Source organism: Penicillium antarcticum (assembly GCF_028974205.1).
Source record: "Penicillium antarcticum strain IBT 31339 chromosome Unknown utg000001l_segment0_segment0, whole genome shotgun sequence".
Taxonomy (NCBI): Eukaryota; Fungi; Ascomycota; class Eurotiomycetes; order Eurotiales; family Aspergillaceae; genus Penicillium; species Penicillium antarcticum.
In genome coordinates, this window is record NW_026695299.1 from 2541178 (window position 1) to 2560879 (window position 19702).

General features: G+C 48.3%; 8 protein-coding genes across 8 annotated transcripts; 4 read left to right on the top strand and 4 right to left on the bottom strand.

Moving 5' to 3' along the window:
- Nucleotides 1-279: 279 nt before the first annotated feature.
- On the bottom strand, nucleotides 280-2876 carry N7508_000949 (CAZyme family GH71 and CBM24; the record flags this gene model as incomplete). Its single annotated transcript, XM_058459034.1, has 5 exons — nucleotides 280-769; nucleotides 934-1042; nucleotides 1091-2051; nucleotides 2479-2694; nucleotides 2745-2876. 5 exons carry the CDS (start codon nucleotides 2874-2876, stop codon nucleotides 280-282), a joined length of 1908 nt encoding a protein of 635 aa, XP_058325256.1.
- A 592-nt stretch (nucleotides 2877-3468) lies between these two features.
- N7508_000950 (uncharacterized protein) lies at nucleotides 3469-4101 on the bottom strand (the record flags this gene model as incomplete). Its single annotated transcript, XM_058459035.1, has 1 exon — nucleotides 3469-4101. One exon carries the CDS (start codon nucleotides 4099-4101, stop codon nucleotides 3469-3471), a length of 633 nt encoding a protein of 210 aa, XP_058325257.1.
- A 1019-nt stretch (nucleotides 4102-5120) lies between these two features.
- On the bottom strand, nucleotides 5121-6115 carry N7508_000951 (uncharacterized protein; the record flags this gene model as incomplete). The annotated part of the gene is made up of 2 exons (XM_058459036.1): nucleotides 5121-5598; nucleotides 6072-6115. The coding sequence occupies 2 exons, from the start codon at nucleotides 6113-6115 to the stop codon at nucleotides 5121-5123; spliced, it is 522 nt and encodes a 173-aa protein (XP_058325258.1).
- A 3803-nt stretch (nucleotides 6116-9918) lies between these two features.
- On the top strand, nucleotides 9919-11136 carry N7508_000952 (uncharacterized protein; the record flags this gene model as incomplete). The annotated part of the gene is made up of 1 exon (XM_058459037.1): nucleotides 9919-11136. The coding sequence occupies one exon, from the start codon at nucleotides 9919-9921 to the stop codon at nucleotides 11134-11136; it is 1218 nt and encodes a 405-aa protein (XP_058325259.1).
- Nucleotides 11137-11579: 443 nt separating this feature from the next.
- N7508_000953 (uncharacterized protein) lies at nucleotides 11580-14066 on the top strand (the record flags this gene model as incomplete). The annotated part of the gene is made up of 4 exons (XM_058459038.1): nucleotides 11580-11744; nucleotides 11808-12343; nucleotides 12413-12441; nucleotides 12655-14066. 4 exons carry the CDS (start codon nucleotides 11580-11582, stop codon nucleotides 14064-14066), a joined length of 2142 nt encoding a protein of 713 aa, XP_058325260.1.
- Nucleotides 14067-15397: 1331 nt separating this feature from the next.
- On the top strand, nucleotides 15398-15783 carry N7508_000954 (uncharacterized protein; the record flags this gene model as incomplete). Its single annotated transcript, XM_058459039.1, has 2 exons — nucleotides 15398-15553; nucleotides 15646-15783. Coding segments are annotated over 2 exons (294 nt in total), but the record flags the coding sequence as incomplete, so codon positions are not given.
- A 121-nt stretch (nucleotides 15784-15904) lies between these two features.
- N7508_000955 (transcriptional regulator family TF) lies at nucleotides 15905-16622 on the top strand (the record flags this gene model as incomplete). Its single annotated transcript, XM_058459040.1, has 4 exons — nucleotides 15905-16016; nucleotides 16094-16237; nucleotides 16379-16438; nucleotides 16510-16622. The coding sequence occupies 4 exons, from the start codon at nucleotides 15905-15907 to the stop codon at nucleotides 16620-16622; spliced, it is 429 nt and encodes a 142-aa protein (XP_058325262.1).
- A 947-nt stretch (nucleotides 16623-17569) lies between these two features.
- N7508_000956 (uncharacterized protein) lies at nucleotides 17570-19363 on the bottom strand (the record flags this gene model as incomplete). The annotated part of the gene is made up of 1 exon (XM_058459041.1): nucleotides 17570-19363. The coding sequence occupies one exon, from the start codon at nucleotides 19361-19363 to the stop codon at nucleotides 17570-17572; it is 1794 nt and encodes a 597-aa protein (XP_058325263.1).
- Between the last annotated feature and the right edge of the window lie 339 nt (nucleotides 19364-19702).

A 19702-nucleotide genomic window follows, 5' to 3' on the forward strand; every position in this document is an offset into this window, starting at 1 on the left:
CAGAGTATACAGTCTTTTGTGAAACTACCACCCTGCTTCCAGAAATCATGCCCGTTGGCTGCCATATCACCTTCAACAGCCTGTTAGCGCGGTCTAGTTTGAACCAAACTGAAGACTTACATGAGTTGATAATCGTAGCGAAGTTCTGCAAACATGTTTTGATCGCGGCATCATGAATTTTAGCAGAAAAGTCAGGGAAGGAGGGACAGTTGCTCCCACTTGTTTTCCTGATATCAAAAAATAAGATGGGCTTGACCGGGGTGTCTAGTTGGCCGTAATCTATGCCGTAGTTGCCATTGCCATCGGAAGAAAAGTCAACATTTTCTTGCTCGCAGACAGAGCGCGCAACGGAGTTGAAGTGAGGGTGCCAAATTGAGCTTTGTCTTCCTGCTTGTAGTCATTGTTGTCTGACATGCATCTAATTACACCCCCATCAACGGTATGAGTCTGCTCGGGCCGGTGAGTAGTGGTGCTGGTCTTTTCGTGGGTAATGGTGGTGACCCGGCGATCATCAGTCGTGGTGACGAGCTTAGATGATGCTCCACCGTCTTGTCCTTGGTCCGCGTACGGGTTTACAGAGTAGCAGGCATCTACCCCTGTGGTCGTAGCCGATGGAGTCGCCCGGCAGCCGGTGTGGACGTGGTAGCTTGTAGTGGTGCATGAGGTGGATGTCGAGTCAATAGTCTTGCAAGATACCCATTCATCCGTAACGGTGGCCGTCTCGATACAGTCATCATTATCTTTATCTGGGTCATCGCCCGGATCTTCACTTGGTCCTGGGTTAGGATTTGGCAGGGATCGTTAGAAGCAGAATACCCTCCACCGCCACAAGCCACTAGACAAGGGCCGTGGCAAAAGGACTTGCAAGCGATATCACATCTTGCACGATTAGTACAAGACGGCCCATTCTTGCTGTCTAAAGCTTTGATGTACCGACTGCAAGCGAAGTTACAGAGACCTTTCATCAGCAGATACTCGTCACCGTCATCAGTATCCGGGACTCCTTGAATACTATCTGGCTCGGGTGGAGCATAAAGAGGCCCTGTTGATAAACACGTGCATGAATTGACGGGATAGAATCCGGAATTACAGGCGAAGCTGCAGAGCCCAGCCATTTTGCCCTCGCCTTCGCCGCTGGTACAGGCTAGCGGGGTGAAAGGAGAGCTGGTGGGAATATATACTGCTCTCTCGGTGGTGGAGCACGCCGTCTTAGGACAGTATCCATAATTGCACGCGAAATCACATAAGCCAGCATAATTGGCATCCCTGTTAGCAGGATACCCTTTGACTCCGGTGGCTTTGGGGAGCGCCTTCTTTCCTATCGCGGTACAGTAGCAGGCGCCAAATGGGCAGTATCCATATTTATATGTAAACGCACAGAGTCTAGCAAGGTTAGTAGCTCCTAATCCAGCAATACAGAATTGATCGGACAGTGATAGCTTTGGAGAAACTGCTGGAATTAACGTCTCAGAAGTTGCGCTTTCCACCCACGCATTCCAGCTATTGAGACCGTTGTCGCAGACCGTAGTGATAGGGGTGCCGCTAACCCTGATAACCGCAAGATCCCGGACAACAGTCACACTAACATCTCTAAACAGGTGTAAGTTGAAATCAATACTGCCATGGTAGATACCAACTCCGCCATCTGGCTCCGACTCCCATGAAGCATAGAATTTCAGACCATCGATAGTCACTTCGACCGTGGCGTTGGAACCTAGGAAAGCGGAGAAAAATATTTTGTTTTCAAAGACTGTAGAGGCATGGTATTCGACTTGTAATTGACTTGCTGTGTTTCCCGTGATGCCTCCACCATTAGAAGTGAGTCTGGATTGCTTGCGATACCAGATCACCAAGCTCTCTTCTGTCAAGGAGGCTTTACCATTTTTGTACTGGTCGATCACGTACGGAAGTCGAAGTCTCCAACCATCATGCGGCATACCGCGAACATAGTTATATGGTGCCTTGCCAGTCGTGAAAGCGACGTAGGCTTTGTCATTCAGGGGTCCAATGTAATGGTATTCTCCGTAGTCATTCGAGGAGATCATCTCCACCTATTCCGGTTGGATATAATCGACTTCCGTCCATCGGTCATACCATAGATCATCGGAATGCCAAGCCCAATTCTTGTCGTATCCGGGCATATTAGTATAAAACTGCGGGGAAACAGGCATCATGTATGTCTTTTCACCCATGGCCGCGAGATACTGGAGATAGGATGTATCGATGTAGGTGTTCATCCGTTGAATGCCCCATGGCCAAGCTGCCCATGAGAAAAGACCGTCGGCAACGCCCCCAGCGAGCTTAAGTGCGAGCTTCGCTCCAACAGATGACCAATCAGGAACAAAAAAGCAGCCAGTTTCTTACTTGATAGAAACCCAGTCCTCTGCATTTGCAGAGCCTTCAAAGGTAGAACCGAAAGGTTGGCCATTGTGTTGGAGATGGGCGGAGCTGGACGAGTATTTGCAACAGGCTGATCACCTCCGACTTGGGCCACGCCCCATTACCGGCATAGTCCAGAGAGAAGAACAGTTTAAATCCAAGGCTCTCAGCTACAGAGAAAGCATCTTCAACCGACTTCTCGTTGGTTGCCTTGCCATGGGCCACATTCAGGGCAAATGCATCGATGTGGGCGTCATGAGCGAGGGAGATATCATTTTTCCAGTCCGCAAGCGTGTATCTCTCTGTATTTTCCACCTATCGACCTGTTTAGCTATCGAAATGAGTTGGACCAGGAGGAGGATTACCATGAAATGGGCAAAGGCGGCTTTAGCAGACGCCTGTGGGGCTATGATCAAAATCGCGAGCAGGGGAAACCTCACGAAAGAGGCCCTATGAAGACCATGGCGAGCAACAGAACCATCTTTCCGGTAAGACATTGGGAAGGAAGAATTGGACAGTAGCCAAGCAGACATGTTGTATACACTCACCACTGCACTAAAGACCAACGCTTGGGTTTAATCACTCGCTTCGAAAATTACCTTCATCTCGACGCGGACCTCGGACTTTTTCCGATATACACTAATCTGTGGATCTAAACAACGCCGTTTCCCAGAGTTCTACTTGTACAAGTACGAGTATCAATCAATCAATCAAAGTTCTATTAACCTGTTGCAGCCTATCTAGTATCGAATAGCTATGCAGGCGCTTCTTTCCAGTTGAAGCAAGAACTCGTGTCCCGTACGCCTGATCATGCTCCAGTACAGAAAATTGGGCTGGTTCTCGAAACGAAAGAGAGCACCAGCCCTATATGTAAGCCAAATCCATAATCCCAGTAGACACGAAGCCAGTACAAATGAGATTCTCAGCGCTGTAAGCCGCTGAGTACATAATGAATGCGTGGGTTGGAGGAGTTTCGAAGAACTGTCGAGATCACGTGATCCAGGATAGACCCGAGAGTAGTTAGTTAGCGAGCCTGAAGAGCAGGACTTCTTCCTCTCTCCGTCCTTCATCGTCAATAATAACTTCACATTATTGCTGCTTCCTTTCACTTGTCAAAATTATCCCGAAGATGTGGGTTTTGTCGCAGTTCTCCTCACAGAGTTGCATGGCCAAACTCGGGTTAGAGAAGGTAATATTGTCTATGTTATCTTGGAAGAGCTTCAAAGCGGACTGGGAAAGGCCTTGGTTCAGCAGACCCTGGCCAATATAGAGACCGATAGTAGCCTGACCCGACTTGCCGTAGATGATGAAGGGGCGATCTGTGGCTTCATCGCTCTTCTCAACGTACTGACGAACCTGCTTGATGAGAGAGCGCAGCCCCGAAACTGCAAGCCCAAACCCGTCCTCCCACCAGCCCACCTCGAACTCAACATCAACAGATTTTCCAGACGCAACCCGCGAAGCGGAGATCTGAAAAATATCAGGACCGAAAGACGAGCAAGCATGAATCTCGGGATTCATATCCTGGTCGTCAACGGGATCAAATAGAGAGAAGCCGCAAAACATGATATCTTTGCATCCTTTAAACTTCTTGAAGTCGGGATACACGGACCACTTTCCGGTGTTCGGCCCCAGAAGCACTGCATCGCTCAGGGCAGACATCAATGCTGTTGTAGCTTGGACTGGCGGAACCCTTGAATCCTGGGGTGGCAACAGCACCATTGACAGCGAGCAAGTGGCCGATTCCAACAGCCTTAAAGGCCGTCGTGAAGGAGCAGGGCACCATTTCGTCCCCAAAACAAACAAAGAAATTTCAAAATAGCGAATGAGTGATTAGCGAATGTGTGATATAATGAACGATAAGGAAGTGATTTCCATAAGAGGAAAAAAATGGCCCAGTTGTCTTTATATTCCTAGAGATGTCTATATCTCTTTCTTGTCTTCTGGCCCCGGATATCAGTTTCACGTCCGTATCCCAAACCTTCAAGCCTCGCTTTGACGGTAGGTTACATCGGCTCATTTCCGGTTCATCTTGATTCGGCTAATCATCCCTTATTTTAGCCGCTAAAATATCAACATATACGAGAACATATGACAATCGAGAAGGATCTCCCTGATCCTGTCTAACCTAACAAGAAACCTAGGTCAAAACTAGCGCTTTGGTATTGATGAGACTATAGAAATATATCCGACTACAGCTAGCGTGCAAGAAGAGGAGAATAGTTGGAGAACAAACCCTAAGTGGAGTAGGCGGCGAATAGAAGTTGCGTCACTGTGTCAGTGTAGTGAGGCAAACAGCCACTATTGGTCCCTTCCGAAGGCTCAAGCCTTCCGCTCCACTACGACACTCTCGATGCGCTCCGGGCCGTGCCGTGGTCCACGCCATGTGCCCGCCGTTACCAAAAATGGCTGGGCTTTATTTCCCTACTTAAGGATGGGCTACAAGTGAACTTCAACATGGCTCAACATACGAACTGATAATATATGAATTATGTGGAATCAAGCAGCAGCGCGCATGTGATCTAATTAAATAGGGTATATACACAATAGCCAAAAAGCATGGGCCGAAAAAACCGAGGTTTTATAACAGAATTAGGAGATCAAAGATCGGCTAATGCAGGAACATAACCAAACAAGAAGTAATCCCAGTGCCCCAAATGTAGCGAGCAAGCAGGATATGCCGGCCACAGCCAGTGGTTGCGCGGCCCTATTCTTATGCACCGGGCAATCGGACGGTGGGTTTAAACCACCGCATAATCTGGCTGAGTAAGAGGCCTCCATGCTTGCGACAGTGGTGTTGTCAATATGGACCTGATAGGGCTGGACGTGAGAGTCGGAGTAGAGTTTGCCACCACCGCGCATGTGTTATTCGTGTAGTCACGGCCAGACCACCTCACGTTCCAGGGAACATTCATTGTTTCGTCGGTAACGTTGGGTACCACGCCGTAGTCCTCGGGGCAAGTCTTGCCGTTGCTTGCTGTAGTAGCAACGACATCCACCGTAGGGGCGGAACTCTGAGTGGTAAAATAGGTTGCCCAAGTGGTCATATTGCTGATCATCTTAGAGGTGTCGAATTTCTTTTCAAAGGCGTCCACGTCGTAACTCTGCCAGGTCAGGGTCCAGCTCACTTTGTACTGACCCTCATTTTTGAAATGAGTGAAGTACGCATGTGCAAGGTAGGTGTCCTGGTCGGTCCAGTTTGTCGATCTAGGTCCATTTCTAGGATATCAGAAGCCTTAATCATAGTCCCCATATAGGCAGCAAGTAACCAACTCGGCCTAGGAATTTGTATGCTCAGGGCAAGTTGATCCTTCAAGCGTGGAGTTGGAACTATGGGAGGGAGAGAAAAACGCGTTAATTGCTTTGCGAAAAATGAAAATAGGAACCAACGTGGTAATTAGCGGCTGGCGAAGGCAAAATTCAGGAAAGAAAATAGGGGCCACGCGCGAAGATAGACTGCGGAGGCAATGAAATGGTAGCAGGGTTTGAAAGAATGCAAGCGATAATTACATCTGTCCTGTCTGTCGCTAACGTGCAATATACGCAACAACGTCACCCAAGAACCAGCTCAGTGCCCTTCGCACCCCAATTGAAAACTGTGCGATGTCTCCTACACGCGCATCAATCATCTGAAAGGACATATGCATCGCGCTCTCGAATGCCGCCAGCGACCGCTGGAAATTACTATTTACCTCCCGCATATATAATTCACGGCAAACTGAAGCATCTCATCCATACGAGTACGATTAGATTTGAGCTTGACACGGATTTATATCAGACGTAATATTTCCCATTAACTAATATTTCCAGCAATTGTAGTGTGACCTCACACAGTGATTTCCCTCAAGAGTGTCTTTCATGTCATAAGATATGATTGCTCGGTCCTTTCATGTATATACATATGAATGCCGGGTTCTTGGGTGACCGGGAGCCAAGGCTGTGTTGAGTACTTTGGATTGTGGTGCACTCGAACTGAGGTAAGACCCGGGTTTTGACCGCTTCTGAAAATTCGGGTACATCTTATCCCCGATAATCTGAACAGCTTCATCCAATCTCCAGCTTAAGGCTTCCTTGTCTGAAGACATCTATAAGGTAGAAAGAAATATACCTTGTTTCGAAAGGAGAGCTGCGTTGCGCGCCATGATGTATTTGAAATATAGCTAGTTGTTGCTGGCATGGACTCAGCTATGACCTATCGGCTAGGATGAACGTATAACCAAATGAGGGCAAGTGTATGTGGTCGACATGATTTTCCCAGGTACTAATTAAAGCCTAATGCAGGCTCTATGTTGAGGCTTACTAAACTAAAATGCACTAACGTAATTCACATGCGAGCTGGACACACAAGCGAGCTGGACACCCCACCTAATCAATCAATTTTAAATGCATTTATCTCAACCAAAACGCCATTAAATTCAATGAATTAAACTCGAGATCTATCAGGACATGTAGTCATTCTATGACCCTGAATTCCACAAACGCTACACTTCGGTAAGGCTCTCGTACGTGGCTGAGAAGGTGTCGGAGCTAGCTCTGCCTCGCGGGGCAATGGTGCTAAAACTGCTTGCTCTGACTGCGCTATTAGAGTAGAGGCCTCTAAAACTGAGAGGCCTTCTCCGGAGGGTATTTGCCTTGTAGAACGAGCCCTTTTTTGCCTCTTCTTCTCGTTTTCAGCGCGTAAATCGCTTACTTCTTTCTCGAGTAAGGCAGCTGATTGCATCGTGCTTTGACAGGCTTTTAAAACCTGATTAATCGCGGAATTTAGCGGACTCGGTGGGCTTTTTGAGCGTTGTTTAAGTAAGGCTTTTATTGAAGAAGCTTGTTTTTGTAATTGGACGTAGTTCGAGGGCGTTTTCGGCGACCACTCGCTTCCCCGGCTCGAGGGGGGTGTCGGGGTTCGAAGCTAAATATCAAGCTTTGAAATCACTCGATCGGGGTTATACGGTATTAGACCGGCAGCGGCGAAGCTATTTTTAATAGTCTTTGATTCAAATGTCTCGTTTCGGGCAGACGGGTAGGCTTCGAGGAATTCTAGTTTATCGACGTGATTGATATTTAGCCGAACTTTCGATTCGACTAACCGACCGTACGCGCGCTTTAACCCCGCAAAACAGCCAATATCGAGAGGCTGTAAAAGGTGAGACGAGTGCGGAGGCATACAAATTGCGATAATATTGTTCTTCTCGCAAATTTCGTCGAATTTCGCGGTTAAATGACTTCCGTGGCCGTCGAGTATCAAAAGTCTATACTTCCCTTTCGTACGCGAAGAAGTAGACGGAATAAACTGCTTTTGAAGCCACCGAAGGCTAATTTCGTCGGAAGTCCACCCATTCGAACTAACATCGAGTCTCCAATCAAGCGGAAGGCCGTCGAGCCAAGATTCAATAAGGACTTTACCCTTAAAAATAATATACGGAGGAAGCGCCCACCCTGACGCGTTTATACACTCGATTGTAGTCACCCACGCGCGATTTCTAGGCTGTAAAAGCGATCTCCGACCGTAGAATTCCTTTCTCGTAATAACTTTTGCGGTCGCAATTAAGCCCATTGCAAACCCGGTCTCGTCAAAGTTATAGATATCGTCGAGATCGATACCGTACGTTAGAATCGTTTTTTGAACGAGAGAGAACCATTCAGAAATGATTTTTGGGTCTTCGCATTTTGCTCGCTGATAATCGTAGCGTCTCGAGAATCGGGCCGATAGGTCAGAATGCCTTTTAACGAAATTCGTAACCCAATTTTGGCCGACCGAAGGAGGAGGGATAGATCCACGCGCCGCGAGTAGTAAGTCTGCTATTTCTCGTACAGTAGAAGGCCGAGGGGCTGCTCCACGAGAATCCATTGAGAGAATCCATTTTCGAAGCGATTCCTCCTCAATTTCAGTCAATTTGTATGAATTTGCGCGAGATTCAACGCGGTTTTTAACCCCATTAAGGCGTGTAGCGAGAGTTGAATTCGGTACTTTGAATTGGCGTGCTGCTTCACGAATAGAGGTAAATTCTTGCTTCCGAATAGCCTGAATAGCTAATAAGATCCTACCCTCTTGCTCCGTACGTTTTTGAGAGGATTGAGTACGAATTGGTGGCATAGTGGGTGGTTAAAGAAGAGAGATCTAATTAACTAACGCGTTTTTGGTGGGGTGTCCAGCTCGCTTGTGTGTCCAGCTCGCATGTGAATTACGTTATTGGCGACATTCTTAGTCCATACAATCATTTGTTGCTCTGATACGAAAATGGGTCAGTCTTTTTTTCTCAAATACTGTACTAGCTTCAAAGCTGAACTTTGGTGTTTAATTGTATAGATTAGAAGTGCCACCCTGAGGCCCAATTTAGACCGCTTTGGACGATAGCATCCACTTTGTTCTGGTCCACGGAATCGTGGAGCAAGTATCCCCACGTGAGGCGACCTTATTTAGTGTGTTCCCAACTCAATCCTGCTTTACCGTGATCCCCACGCAAATCCGGTATGCGTCCTGACATAGCACATTAAGCTTCGCATGATATGCTTTTGCAATTACGGAAAATGCAATCAAGTGGCGTCTTCACGAACCGTGCGAGATTTACCGAGACGAGTCTTCACACGTGGAACCAAAGGCAACAAGCAACATTTACCACTTTATTATCCTGGCCAGCCCTATGATAGTAGGGATTTTATTATCCCATTAGGCTCTTGGAAACCAATATGAGAAGTGCAAGTTGGTTTCATTCATGCTGAAGGATCATGCAGAGCTGCCCTCACTTTTAACATGCTCTCCACGCTAGCATATGTTCCGTACTTGATGGCATACCACAATGCACTTTTCGATGGTCGATTTTGAAGGTAAACATCCAAATTTCGCTGGTTGCCACACTTCTCTTTTCGGTGACGTAGCTGTTGAGCGAACATTGATTGGCTCACCGACATGCGTGATAACCCCGCGATAATGGCGGCTGAGCCCCAGAGGGTAGGTGGTCCGTCAAATCATCGGTCAAAGTGTAATGAAAGACGCCTACAATGACTCAAAAATCATCTCTGGGTCACCTAGTCTCATTTCAGACTAATCGGCAGCCCAGGCGCCGCTTTAACTGTATCTCAGGGGCTCGATCATGCGTGGGGCACGCCGGCATTACTGATCTAGGTTGTGCTCTGAACGGATCATCCAGATTCACGCTTGAACGAACTAAGCATGGCCAGGCTAAATAAGTTAAGTTGTTATATACACCCAAAATATTCACCCTGGGGCAAGGTGACGATGATCCTGATTGAGACCAAGACAGTGACGCAATAAGAGGCCCCGCTTGCTGGTACTTTTCGGCTAATTGTGATTAGCGTAAACCTAAAATTTATGCCGTTGAGTAATCGAAGGGGAGACTTAATCAAGTCACAATAAGTTACTAACAATGGAATTTGGCATAATCCAAGGCCATACACAGATTAGCCCTCGTCATCCTTCCATACTTAAAGCGCTATCGCCCTGGACTAGAACGTGCCTCCGGAAATACCGTTGTTGTACATGACCTTCATGTTCTGCTCTCGCACGAGCTCTGGAGCAAAACCACCATGCCCCGTAATGCTTCTTTTTCGTCCGCAGCCCGTCCCCCGCCTTTCTCTGGACAAATTGGTGTCCGCCTCGACCATGACACGGTCCGTGGGCCGCTGTCCTTTTTCAACCCAACACAGGCGTGCTTTCATCTGGACACAGAGGCGCAGCAGCATCCCCAGTTGCGCCACGATCAAATTCCGCAATTCTACGCAACCCGAGTTGCAATGCCCGGCGCGGTCATCAATTGGAGATCTCGAGACAATCGCAAAGGGCGACACCCACTGGGTGTCGACTCTGTTTATCCAGACTCAACAGCAAGTTTCCGCGTCGTGAGCCATGGCCTATTGCGCATGTGCACCGAATGCCCGTACTGGGACGTTTCCTACCTGGTCGCCATTTCTTTCTCTATTGGGTGCCTGCTTTTTGTAATCAGTGGCCTATTTTATTGGCTGCCGCTCGTAGCTCCCGCCTCGGAGTTTTCCACAGAGACCATGGCGGGAGACATACTCTCATTCGTCGGAGCCACGCTGTTCCAGATCGGAGCAGTTCTTCTGTTATTTGAAGCATGTAATGAGAATCGTACCGGATGCTTTGGATGGGCACTCTATCACGCTCTCGAAGGAGATGACAGTGATTCCGCCGGGGCATTATTCGCCAAAGCCGATGCTTATACCTGCCAGCATCACCACCACCGGAGACGCAAGCCTAATTCAGTGAAGCAGCAGCTACCAGCCCCACCCCAACAGCCCCCACCGGAACGCCAATGGACCTGGTGCCCTACTTGGCACGAGCTGAGGACGCACTATTTTCACGAAATAGGATTCATGGCTTCCATTACAATGTCCGTCGGCGCTACCATCTTCTACGTTTGCGGTATCTGTACGCTCCCCTGGATCCATGACAACCTAAGCTTGGGTACTATTGAGGGCGTGTACTATCTGACGTATCTCGTTGGTGGTGTCATCTTTATTGTTTCCTCGGTCCTGTATATACTGGAGACCCAGCCAACTTGGTACACGCCGGCGCCCCATCTGCTGGGATGGCATGTTGGCTTGTGGAATCTGATTGGGTCTATAGGCTGGACCCTAGCGGCCTCATTTGGTTACTGCTCCCGCAGCTGGTGTGCCTATCAGAGTTACTTGACCTTGACCTGGGCCTCTGCCGCTTTTTTGATCGGTAGCATGCTCCTTTGGTACGAGGCACTCCAAAAGTATCCTGTGGAGAAAATGAGATAATGTCTGGTCTTTGTATTTGAGGGACATAGCCTAATTTTCGGGTCCGATGACTTGTGTATCTCTAGCCCTTCTTAGTTTTACAGTCATGTCTTCACATAACCCTACCTGGATTAACGCGTAGGTCGCACGCTTGTAAGCATCATGAACGAAATGGAAACTTTGATCCAGCCAACTCACGATCAAACAGGCTTCATAGCTACCAGCTAAGCAGCTTTCGACAAGCTATTTTTTGCTATACTATCGTGCTTACCTGACCAACCCTCTCAAGGCGAATGTTGCGGCAAGTACCATAGTTGCGTGGTTTGATCTGTTTGCTCTTTGGTTTGCGATGGCTGATACAGACACTACAAAAAGAGGGGGCACATCCCGGTCGAGTCTTGCCTTGGCCAAGTGGATGCTGGACGATTTACTTATGTCAATCGCCCCCTCTTGCAAACAATATAATGCTCGAATACGAGTGTCTAGACTCCAACAGTCCCCGCTCTTTCCTCTTCTCTGTTGTCGCCAATGTCGGCCCCCGTGGCGCCAGCCGCTCCCTGGCCGTGGCCTACCGCCAGGGCAACGACAGGGACGCCTCAGCTTCATCTCGGACACGCGTGGAGAATGTCGTGGCAGACACCCTCGCGCTGATCTAAATTCTCTCGGATCCCATAAACCGCGCGCCGCTCGAGGCGGAGAGGGCGCTCGCGGAGGGCTGGTATCGTCGGTCTCAGGGGGGCAATGAGACCGAGAGTACTGAGCGTCCCACCATTTCAGACACGCCACAGCCCCCTTTCATCGTGCTTGATGGCTCCTGGCGGCGGGAGCAGCCGCAAATACTGCCCGAGCTGCCAAGGCACGATGACGCGCTCAGCGAGTTCCCCTTTACAACGACATGCCTTTTGCTGGGGTTGTTGCGCGATGATGGAGATGGAAATGCCAGTGTCACTCATAGCAACCGCACGCGCCCCGGCGACATCCAGCTCCGGCCGCTATCGACTGCGTTCCGTGGCGACTGCACCGAGTATGGCCTTGTCGTTCTCGATATCTCCGACCTCGACAGCGGCATCAAGTACGACATCGTTGGCTTCCCCGTGTGCTACATGGCCGAGGTTACCTTCTACTGCAAGGAGGGTGGATGGGATCTCGTTGAAGACCCCCCGCCTAAGAAGGAGCCTGACATTGTACTCATCAGCCCGCGGCCTCGAATGCCGTTATCTATCCTTCAGTGACTACGCAAGTACTTCTACTATATGAGCCTGGACGCGAGACCTAGTATCCTAAGACTAGAGGATAGGCCGCTTGTTGTTCCTGCTGCCTTGGACTGTACGTATTTTTCCACGCCATCTGTACATCTATAGGGTCAAGATGATGTGCATGTGCTGACTTGGGAATTGTAGACATTTGGCCGCCGGAGCTTGAAAATCAGGCTAGAGAACCTTCGCAGGGTGTCATCTCAAGCATCTCCGACTGTCTGTGAATTACTCGCGCTTCCCTATGCTCACCCATATCTACCGCATTTACTGACTTATGAAACAGACTTTTGGTCTTCAAAGTCCACCACCAGCGCCAAAGATGTGTCGATCAGAACAGCCTCACGGTTAACCACGTCACACGAGCCGCCGCGAAATGCGCACATGGACCGCGCCATTGATAATCTGCTAATTCTCACACAGGAGCCCGCTGGTCTCCACCTCGACAAAGAGACAATTGGCAGATTCCAAAAGCTCGCCGAATTCCGCGAGCAGCTGCGGCGGCGGCTCGAAGAGGTGCCCGACAGCCTAGGCCCGTCCTCTGAGGCCTCGGGCCACGTTCTCTGGGTTGCGTACGCTGGAAACACGCACCTCAACTGGGTTGCGTTTAGAAACCTCGCGCCCAGCGTGATTTCTGCCGCCATTGTATCCGACGAGCTTCGGGGCGCGTCTGCGCTCAGCCTCTGCGTCGATAAGTTCAAGCTGGAGGGAGGCGAGGGGGGCCTCGGTGACCTAGTAGTGGCTCTGGCGGAGTCCACGACCCTCAAGCAGCTCTGTTTCGTGCGGGGACCGGACAGGACCAACGACGATGCCTCTGTTCTTTTCTGCACGCAGCTGCTGTTGCGGGGGAGGTCATCAGGAGACTTGGGATCGCTCCGCGACAAAACCATCTATCCAACTTACGCCTTTTCGAGATCCTTGCGCATCCGCAAATTTGCATCGCCCAGGACAACTAGTGTCACTTTCACTTCCTCCGTCGTCCAAGTCTTTCCCGGGGTGCACATGTTCACGTTTGAGGGTCATCAACGCGAAGATGTCGCAGACGCAGACCACCAGAACAGTCACTACTACGACATGGGCTACACCCTCCTAGACCCCGAGCGCTTTGCCATCCAATTCCTATCATACCTCCGTTCCATAGGTTCGGGTTCTGACAAGGCCATCTTGCGGTTCGCATACGGGGAGGCCTCCTCGTCGGTCACCACCACCACCACCAACGACAAGTCACCGCTGCCATCCTTATCGTCCGGAAAGTTCGCTGTGAGTCCCATTCCCGCTGAATTTTTTGGCAACCGCCTCGCAGCAAATGATGAGTCAAGAGTCAGAGTCAGAGACATAGACCCCGGCAGCTGGGTCCTTCTTCTGGACCAAAAAGGCCGCAGTTCAAGTGACGACGACGATGACTTCCTACGATACTCTTTTGTCAGAATTCATCAAACCTCTGACGAGATTGCACCCGAGCAACAACAAAAAAGACCCGTCCCCGCCCCTGATCTCGTCGAGGTAGTAGGCGGCCTAACAGAGTTCCTGCGCGAGACTGTGCCAGGGATTGATATTTCCACGTGGGAGAAACGAGTCGAGGAGGCAGAGAAGGACTTCCGCGCGCGGCGGGCTTCAATTGAAACGGGGAAACGGTGCATCGGCATCGGCGTCATGGCTGAGAGCAGTGCCCGGGCATTGCTTGACCAGTTACTGTGATATCATGGTATTAACTATTCGAGCATATTTCAATATTGGATGTTGCGAACTGAATTATTTATTTCTGAACTGTGCTGGAATAGATAGTAGTGACAGTGACTAATCATTTTTTCTGAAATGTAACCTACTATGTACTAGGTATGTACATACATATCTCGCCCCCAATCTATCCGAAAGATATATAGTGGAACCTAAGCATCTGACCTCCCAGGGGCCAGTCGAAAAGTTTTCTGGTGGACCTACAGTGGCGCCGTACAGGCTGGAGTACATCTACCGCCTAGTTTCTGCCACTTATTCTGCCGGTTCAAAATATCCCTGACTTCCTAATGTTCGATATGTATACCGTCCATTTCACGCAATAATAGCCTACACTCTCCGCAGCATGCCCTCCGAAAGGCTTTTTAAAATACTCAGATCAAGCTACTGCCATGCCTTCTCTGCAGTATCAATCAAAAATATCTAAATTTTCGAAGCTGGACTAGTCCGAATTAGGAAGACGAGAAGAAGGCGGTAAATTTGATTGCCTCAAACATTTGCGGCGCCACTGCAGGAGCTGATGCATGTACGAAATGCATATACCCATACTGCGAAGTGGAGAAGGGGATGTTAGTTAACCAATTTTCTGTGCTCGGTACCAGGTTCCCTTTCGGCACCGCTTCCGAGGGTTTGGCGGGCATTGTTGACTTTCATATACTAGTGTCATATACTAGTGCTGTGTCCGAGGAGCCGGAAAACCTCCGAGCCACATTCCAGATCGATTACAGGTTCCACTAGCTAAGGGGCAACAGTGAAGAGCTACTCGCCCAATCAAACGTTTCGTATACCACACTTAAAGGGTCTAAGGGTCCTTTTACTCCACAGTGTGGCCCTTCGCTTACATATAGGCGTATAACCCCGGGGCCCACTCCCAGTGGGAGTTGTATAGGGACTAGTATATTGCGCGATTAAATTAGTACTCAGTCTCAGAGCAGATTCCACTGGAACGCTACTTTGATAAATTTGAGAATTTGTACTGTATCACGTAGTGTTGGTATTAGTTCGAGTTGGTAATGGCCCTGTTGGAAAGATTATCATAGTTTCTGGTTTATCCCGTACCTGAGCATTTTGTACATATGACAGTCCCATCTTCCAGTACTTTCCAGTCCCAACATCATACACTCATTTCCAAACATCTTTTTCTTCTACACATTACACCTTCGTTTGACTCAAATGATGGAGTTTGCTCGCCCTGCAGGGGCTTTTAAACCCCTACTTGGCCAGCTTATCCTTTTGACGCAAATTGTGTTAATTGCGCAAGCTCACCCGTACAGCAATCACTCTATTTCCCAAGAGGCTCGGAGGATAACCTCTATCATGTCGTTGCAAGAGCCACTGATGCTCAATCTACGGCCCTGCCAAATTCTGGTAGAATTCGGGTGCACACGAGCTGCTTGAGCTATTGGAATCTCGGTGAATGGGATGCCACTTTGGAGCAATTAAAGGTCGTGGTAAGTGAAATTATCCAAGTTTCTCAGGCCATGAACACTAGGATGAGCTCAGAGGGGGGAGTTACATTTTTCTAATATCGATTATGAGGCAGGCCAATTACGGCCAGCAGGCTACTCAAATGACACTCGACTTGATCAACAACAACATGAACAACAACAATCCAACCCTGCATGCACAGCAAAGACGCATAATAGATCTCTTCATGGTTCTTTATGGATCTTCCAGGTGAGATGACGTCGCTACAAAGACGAGAGTAAGAGACCGCGCCGTACGAGTGAATCGTAGGTTACAAATACCTATTCATTACAAAATGCCAATGCTTCCAATCTTTCGAATTAAATCTTCTAGAAATGGCTGCTATTTTCGCGAATGGTCTGATACAGAACACGGCCAACTGGAATTTCTTCTGCGACGAGAGCGAATGGGTCCTCGACCCTAATGTCCCTTCTACTGTTAAACAAGGTGAGTATTATCCAAAAATTCCCCTTAATTCAAACTTTCATCATCATGAAACCATATCTGACTCATGATATGTGTAGAATTTTGGATGATCAAGGACCTACTTGCTAGTCCTCGCAAGCAAAAAGTGTCCGCGTCTCTTTGTACGATCCCACGAGATTATAAGGCTGGATTCGGTGGTGGGCAAGCGGAAGCGGTCACGTTAACAGCCAAACACGCTCAGGGTAATCCTAATTGGATTATATTTTGTGCTGGGGTGTGGTCTCAGTTGAAATTTCCGACGAAAGTCTGGTATCAACCTGCAAATAAAGCAGCAGTTGTGTAAAACGGTGATTTCCTTTATAATATGATCCATAACACACCAGAGTTACTCCTCACGCATGAGTTCACCCACGGGGAAAGCCAATTTGGTGCTTATTATGGAAGTAAGTACTTTACGATGCTACTTTCAACATATCGGTCTGCTAATGAATGGCTCTCCTCTAAACTGTTTTAGGGGATATAAAGTATGGCTGGGTAGACGTCGTTCAGCTTGCTAAAGACGACAACGCTCAGACTGATGCTACAAAGTCAGACTGTCAGCAATGCTGGTACAATTTCTTTTTCTGAAATATTGACTTGTGAATCGTGCTGATTATTTCTAGATACTTTCACATATTGGATCAATTGTAAGTTGCAGAATCCCCTATGGTTCCTCAAGACGACAGGTGGTTGATTAAACTAACCACCGGCGGCTGGGTGTATATCTGGAGATGTGCAACTTCCGCAGCGGGAGGTGTGAAGACCCCGATGAAGTAGCAAAAACGCCCTAAAACTCGGACTCTTCCTGACTCACTGTGTGCAAGCAAGTCTTCCTCGGGCCTCTTCACGTGTGAGTATCTCTGCTCATTTGGTATCCCCGGGGCTGTGACGATGTGACTTGACGATGTGACCGATCACGTGATGTTATCACGTGGAAGGATTGTGATTGGCTGGCGGAGGTTGATTTAGTCTCTTAGATAGCTCCGCGCCTCCCCTCCTCTTCTTCTTCTCTCCAGTTTAGTGTCTTAGTGAATGGACCCTCTTACCTACTGGCTTGCCCTCTCACAGGGGCCCAGTTTTGATCTTAGAGCATATTCATCTCTGTGCCTATTCATTCTAACAAGCAAGCGAAGTGTTCCAGTTGTTCCAAGGTTGGAAACGTTACATGTGACTGATGTCCCATTCACGTATCTTGATAGTAAATTTGGAACCTTTTTTCTTGGTATATAATGGAGAAAATCCGTAAAGAGAAAGACATGCAACTTCTATTACCTCATACTGATTGAATCGAATGCAGTGTCAAGACTGTAATGATAGAGCTCAATTATTCGCAGAATTATTGAGATAAATGCAAGCTGAAATTTTCCTAATATCGGTGACATCCAAAAGGACATCCCCAGGTCGGCTTCTTTTTCCTTTTGCAGTCACAGTCTAATCTAGTAAATGAGCCGCTGTCCTTCCCTATCATCTCGTCGAACCAATCCTCCATTTCTAGCTTCCATCAGTAACCACAGAGAGTAAATAGGGAGGTACCACTAACCTTCGTCTTCCTTACACTTTATAATGCGATCGGCCGGACAGCGAGCAATTGGCCTTAACCGGTAAATCCAATCCTTCAACGAAATATTGGCTTTGCGATTGTCGAAATCCACTTTGCCCCTTTGTTTGTCTGTAGTGTCGATTCTTTCGAAATCATAATAATTGCCGTCACAGATAATATCTTCCAGGGAGAGTGTTTCTAGAGATAACTCGTTCCGTAAAATGTCCAAAAAGCTGGGCACAGAAGTGATCTTTTCTTCGTTGCGTTCCCATGCCATTACGGTTTCCCGGGTGGGACAGACAAAACCTCCAGCTGTTTCAGATGGCTCATATGGGTGATATGTAGACATCCACTTTCTGCTCCAATATTCTTCTGTCGACGCCTCAGAGGAATCGGAAGTCGAGGAAAGCTGGGGTGATTGGGGTGCACTTTCGGCCGATGCTGTTTCTGATGCTGGTAGGACAGATAGGGGGGCTGGTCCATATTCTTGCCGGGACACAGTCGGTGTGTACGGTGACGATGTTGAAAATGATGGCGGTGTTGGTTGAAATGATGGGACTGTAGGTCCATGTGATGGCAAGGTTGGTTGGTGTGATGGCACTGTAGGTTGATATGATGGCGATGTATATCGGACAGATCTTTCATTTTCCTGGCGGTCAGGGGACTCAGCATCTTGCGATCGAGGGTTTTCTGTGGCTCCCGACTCCTCGCTGCCCATTGTAACCCGTTTGACTGTAAGAGAGACCAGACTTTTCTTGACACTGAGCAATAGTGATCTCAAAGAGCTGAAATTGATATCAAGCTTGTTTATATGAAGCATTCGGAGTCGAGTGAAGCTAATGTCATGGAACATGTTTCCAACGTAGCTTTCTGCCGGATAGGCATGCATGTCATCTTGAACAAGATAAAAAGGCATATGATCTTGCGACAAGGTCAGTACTTCCAGTTGAGGTGCAAGCTTCCTGAAAAGTTTCAGCCAAGCTGGCTCATTGAGATCAATGCATAAATGAAGATCCTCGAGGTCTTCTAAAGTAGACAGTAGAGAATCTGATTGCTCTTCGGAGAGGGCAATCCTAGGGCCGATATCACAACAGAATTTAGAATCGCAGGTGGACAGCTTTCGGGGTCTGCAGCTTGAGCCACATAACGCAAGAAAAAGCTTTGATAATGCCAAGGAGTTCAGTTTCCGTATCTGACTAGCCTTGTTGGTACGCGTAGACTCTTGCAGGCTGTAAACATCAAATCGAAAATCGATCTGGCTCATCATCTGTCGCCTGCCGAGGAATGGAACTGTCTGCTGCCGGGGATCAAGCAAAAATTCCGTTCTGTAATGTGCGAGTCCGATTGTTTGGATGTTCTTGAATTGATCCATACATTCCCGAAGTCGATCACTGAACGCTTCTGCTTCCAGCACGTTGCGATTATCCGCAATCATGTCTTTTTGGACCGCACGCCGACTTTCCAGCTCGTCGCCTTTGACTTGCCGGCAGCTTTTTGACGATATAGATATCATGCCGAGGGGCCCTTCAGCGCCATCGAACACCACGGGAATCATCCATAGCTCTTGAACGTGCTCGCGGAGACCATCTGACTTGGATAATTTTTCCAGTTCGTGGAGACTTTCGCTTGTCGCAATAAAACAGATTTTTCGGTAAAAGGTCTTCGCAAAATTCTCCAGTGAGCTTTTGTACAATGCGTGGCATGATAACCTCAGAGCGACCAATTCCTGATAATCCAAATGGTCACATATCTTTGAGATCAATTCCACGGGCAAGGCTGCAATGGACATTTTGGCTGCGCGTGCGACGTTTCGAGATTGAGAACAATAATAACCAAAAAGCTCGGTTTGTTATCCGCAGAAATGAGTAGGAATCGTAGAAGAATTGCTTTTCAATTTCAAGTTCCGAAATTCACGAGGAAAAAAAACATGGAGTTCAGTGTCCAGAAATGGCGGACAATAGTGTCTGCCAGAATTTGCGCGAGGTAGAAAGCATTTCAAAGGAAAAGAGGAACAGGAGCAGAGGCGAGGATTGTGATTCTAAACAAGGACTAGCCCTAGACAGAAAGCACTTCAGGTGGTCAGTTGGATGTGGGTCAGAGAGCAGCTGACTAATCCTGGGTCCCGTTG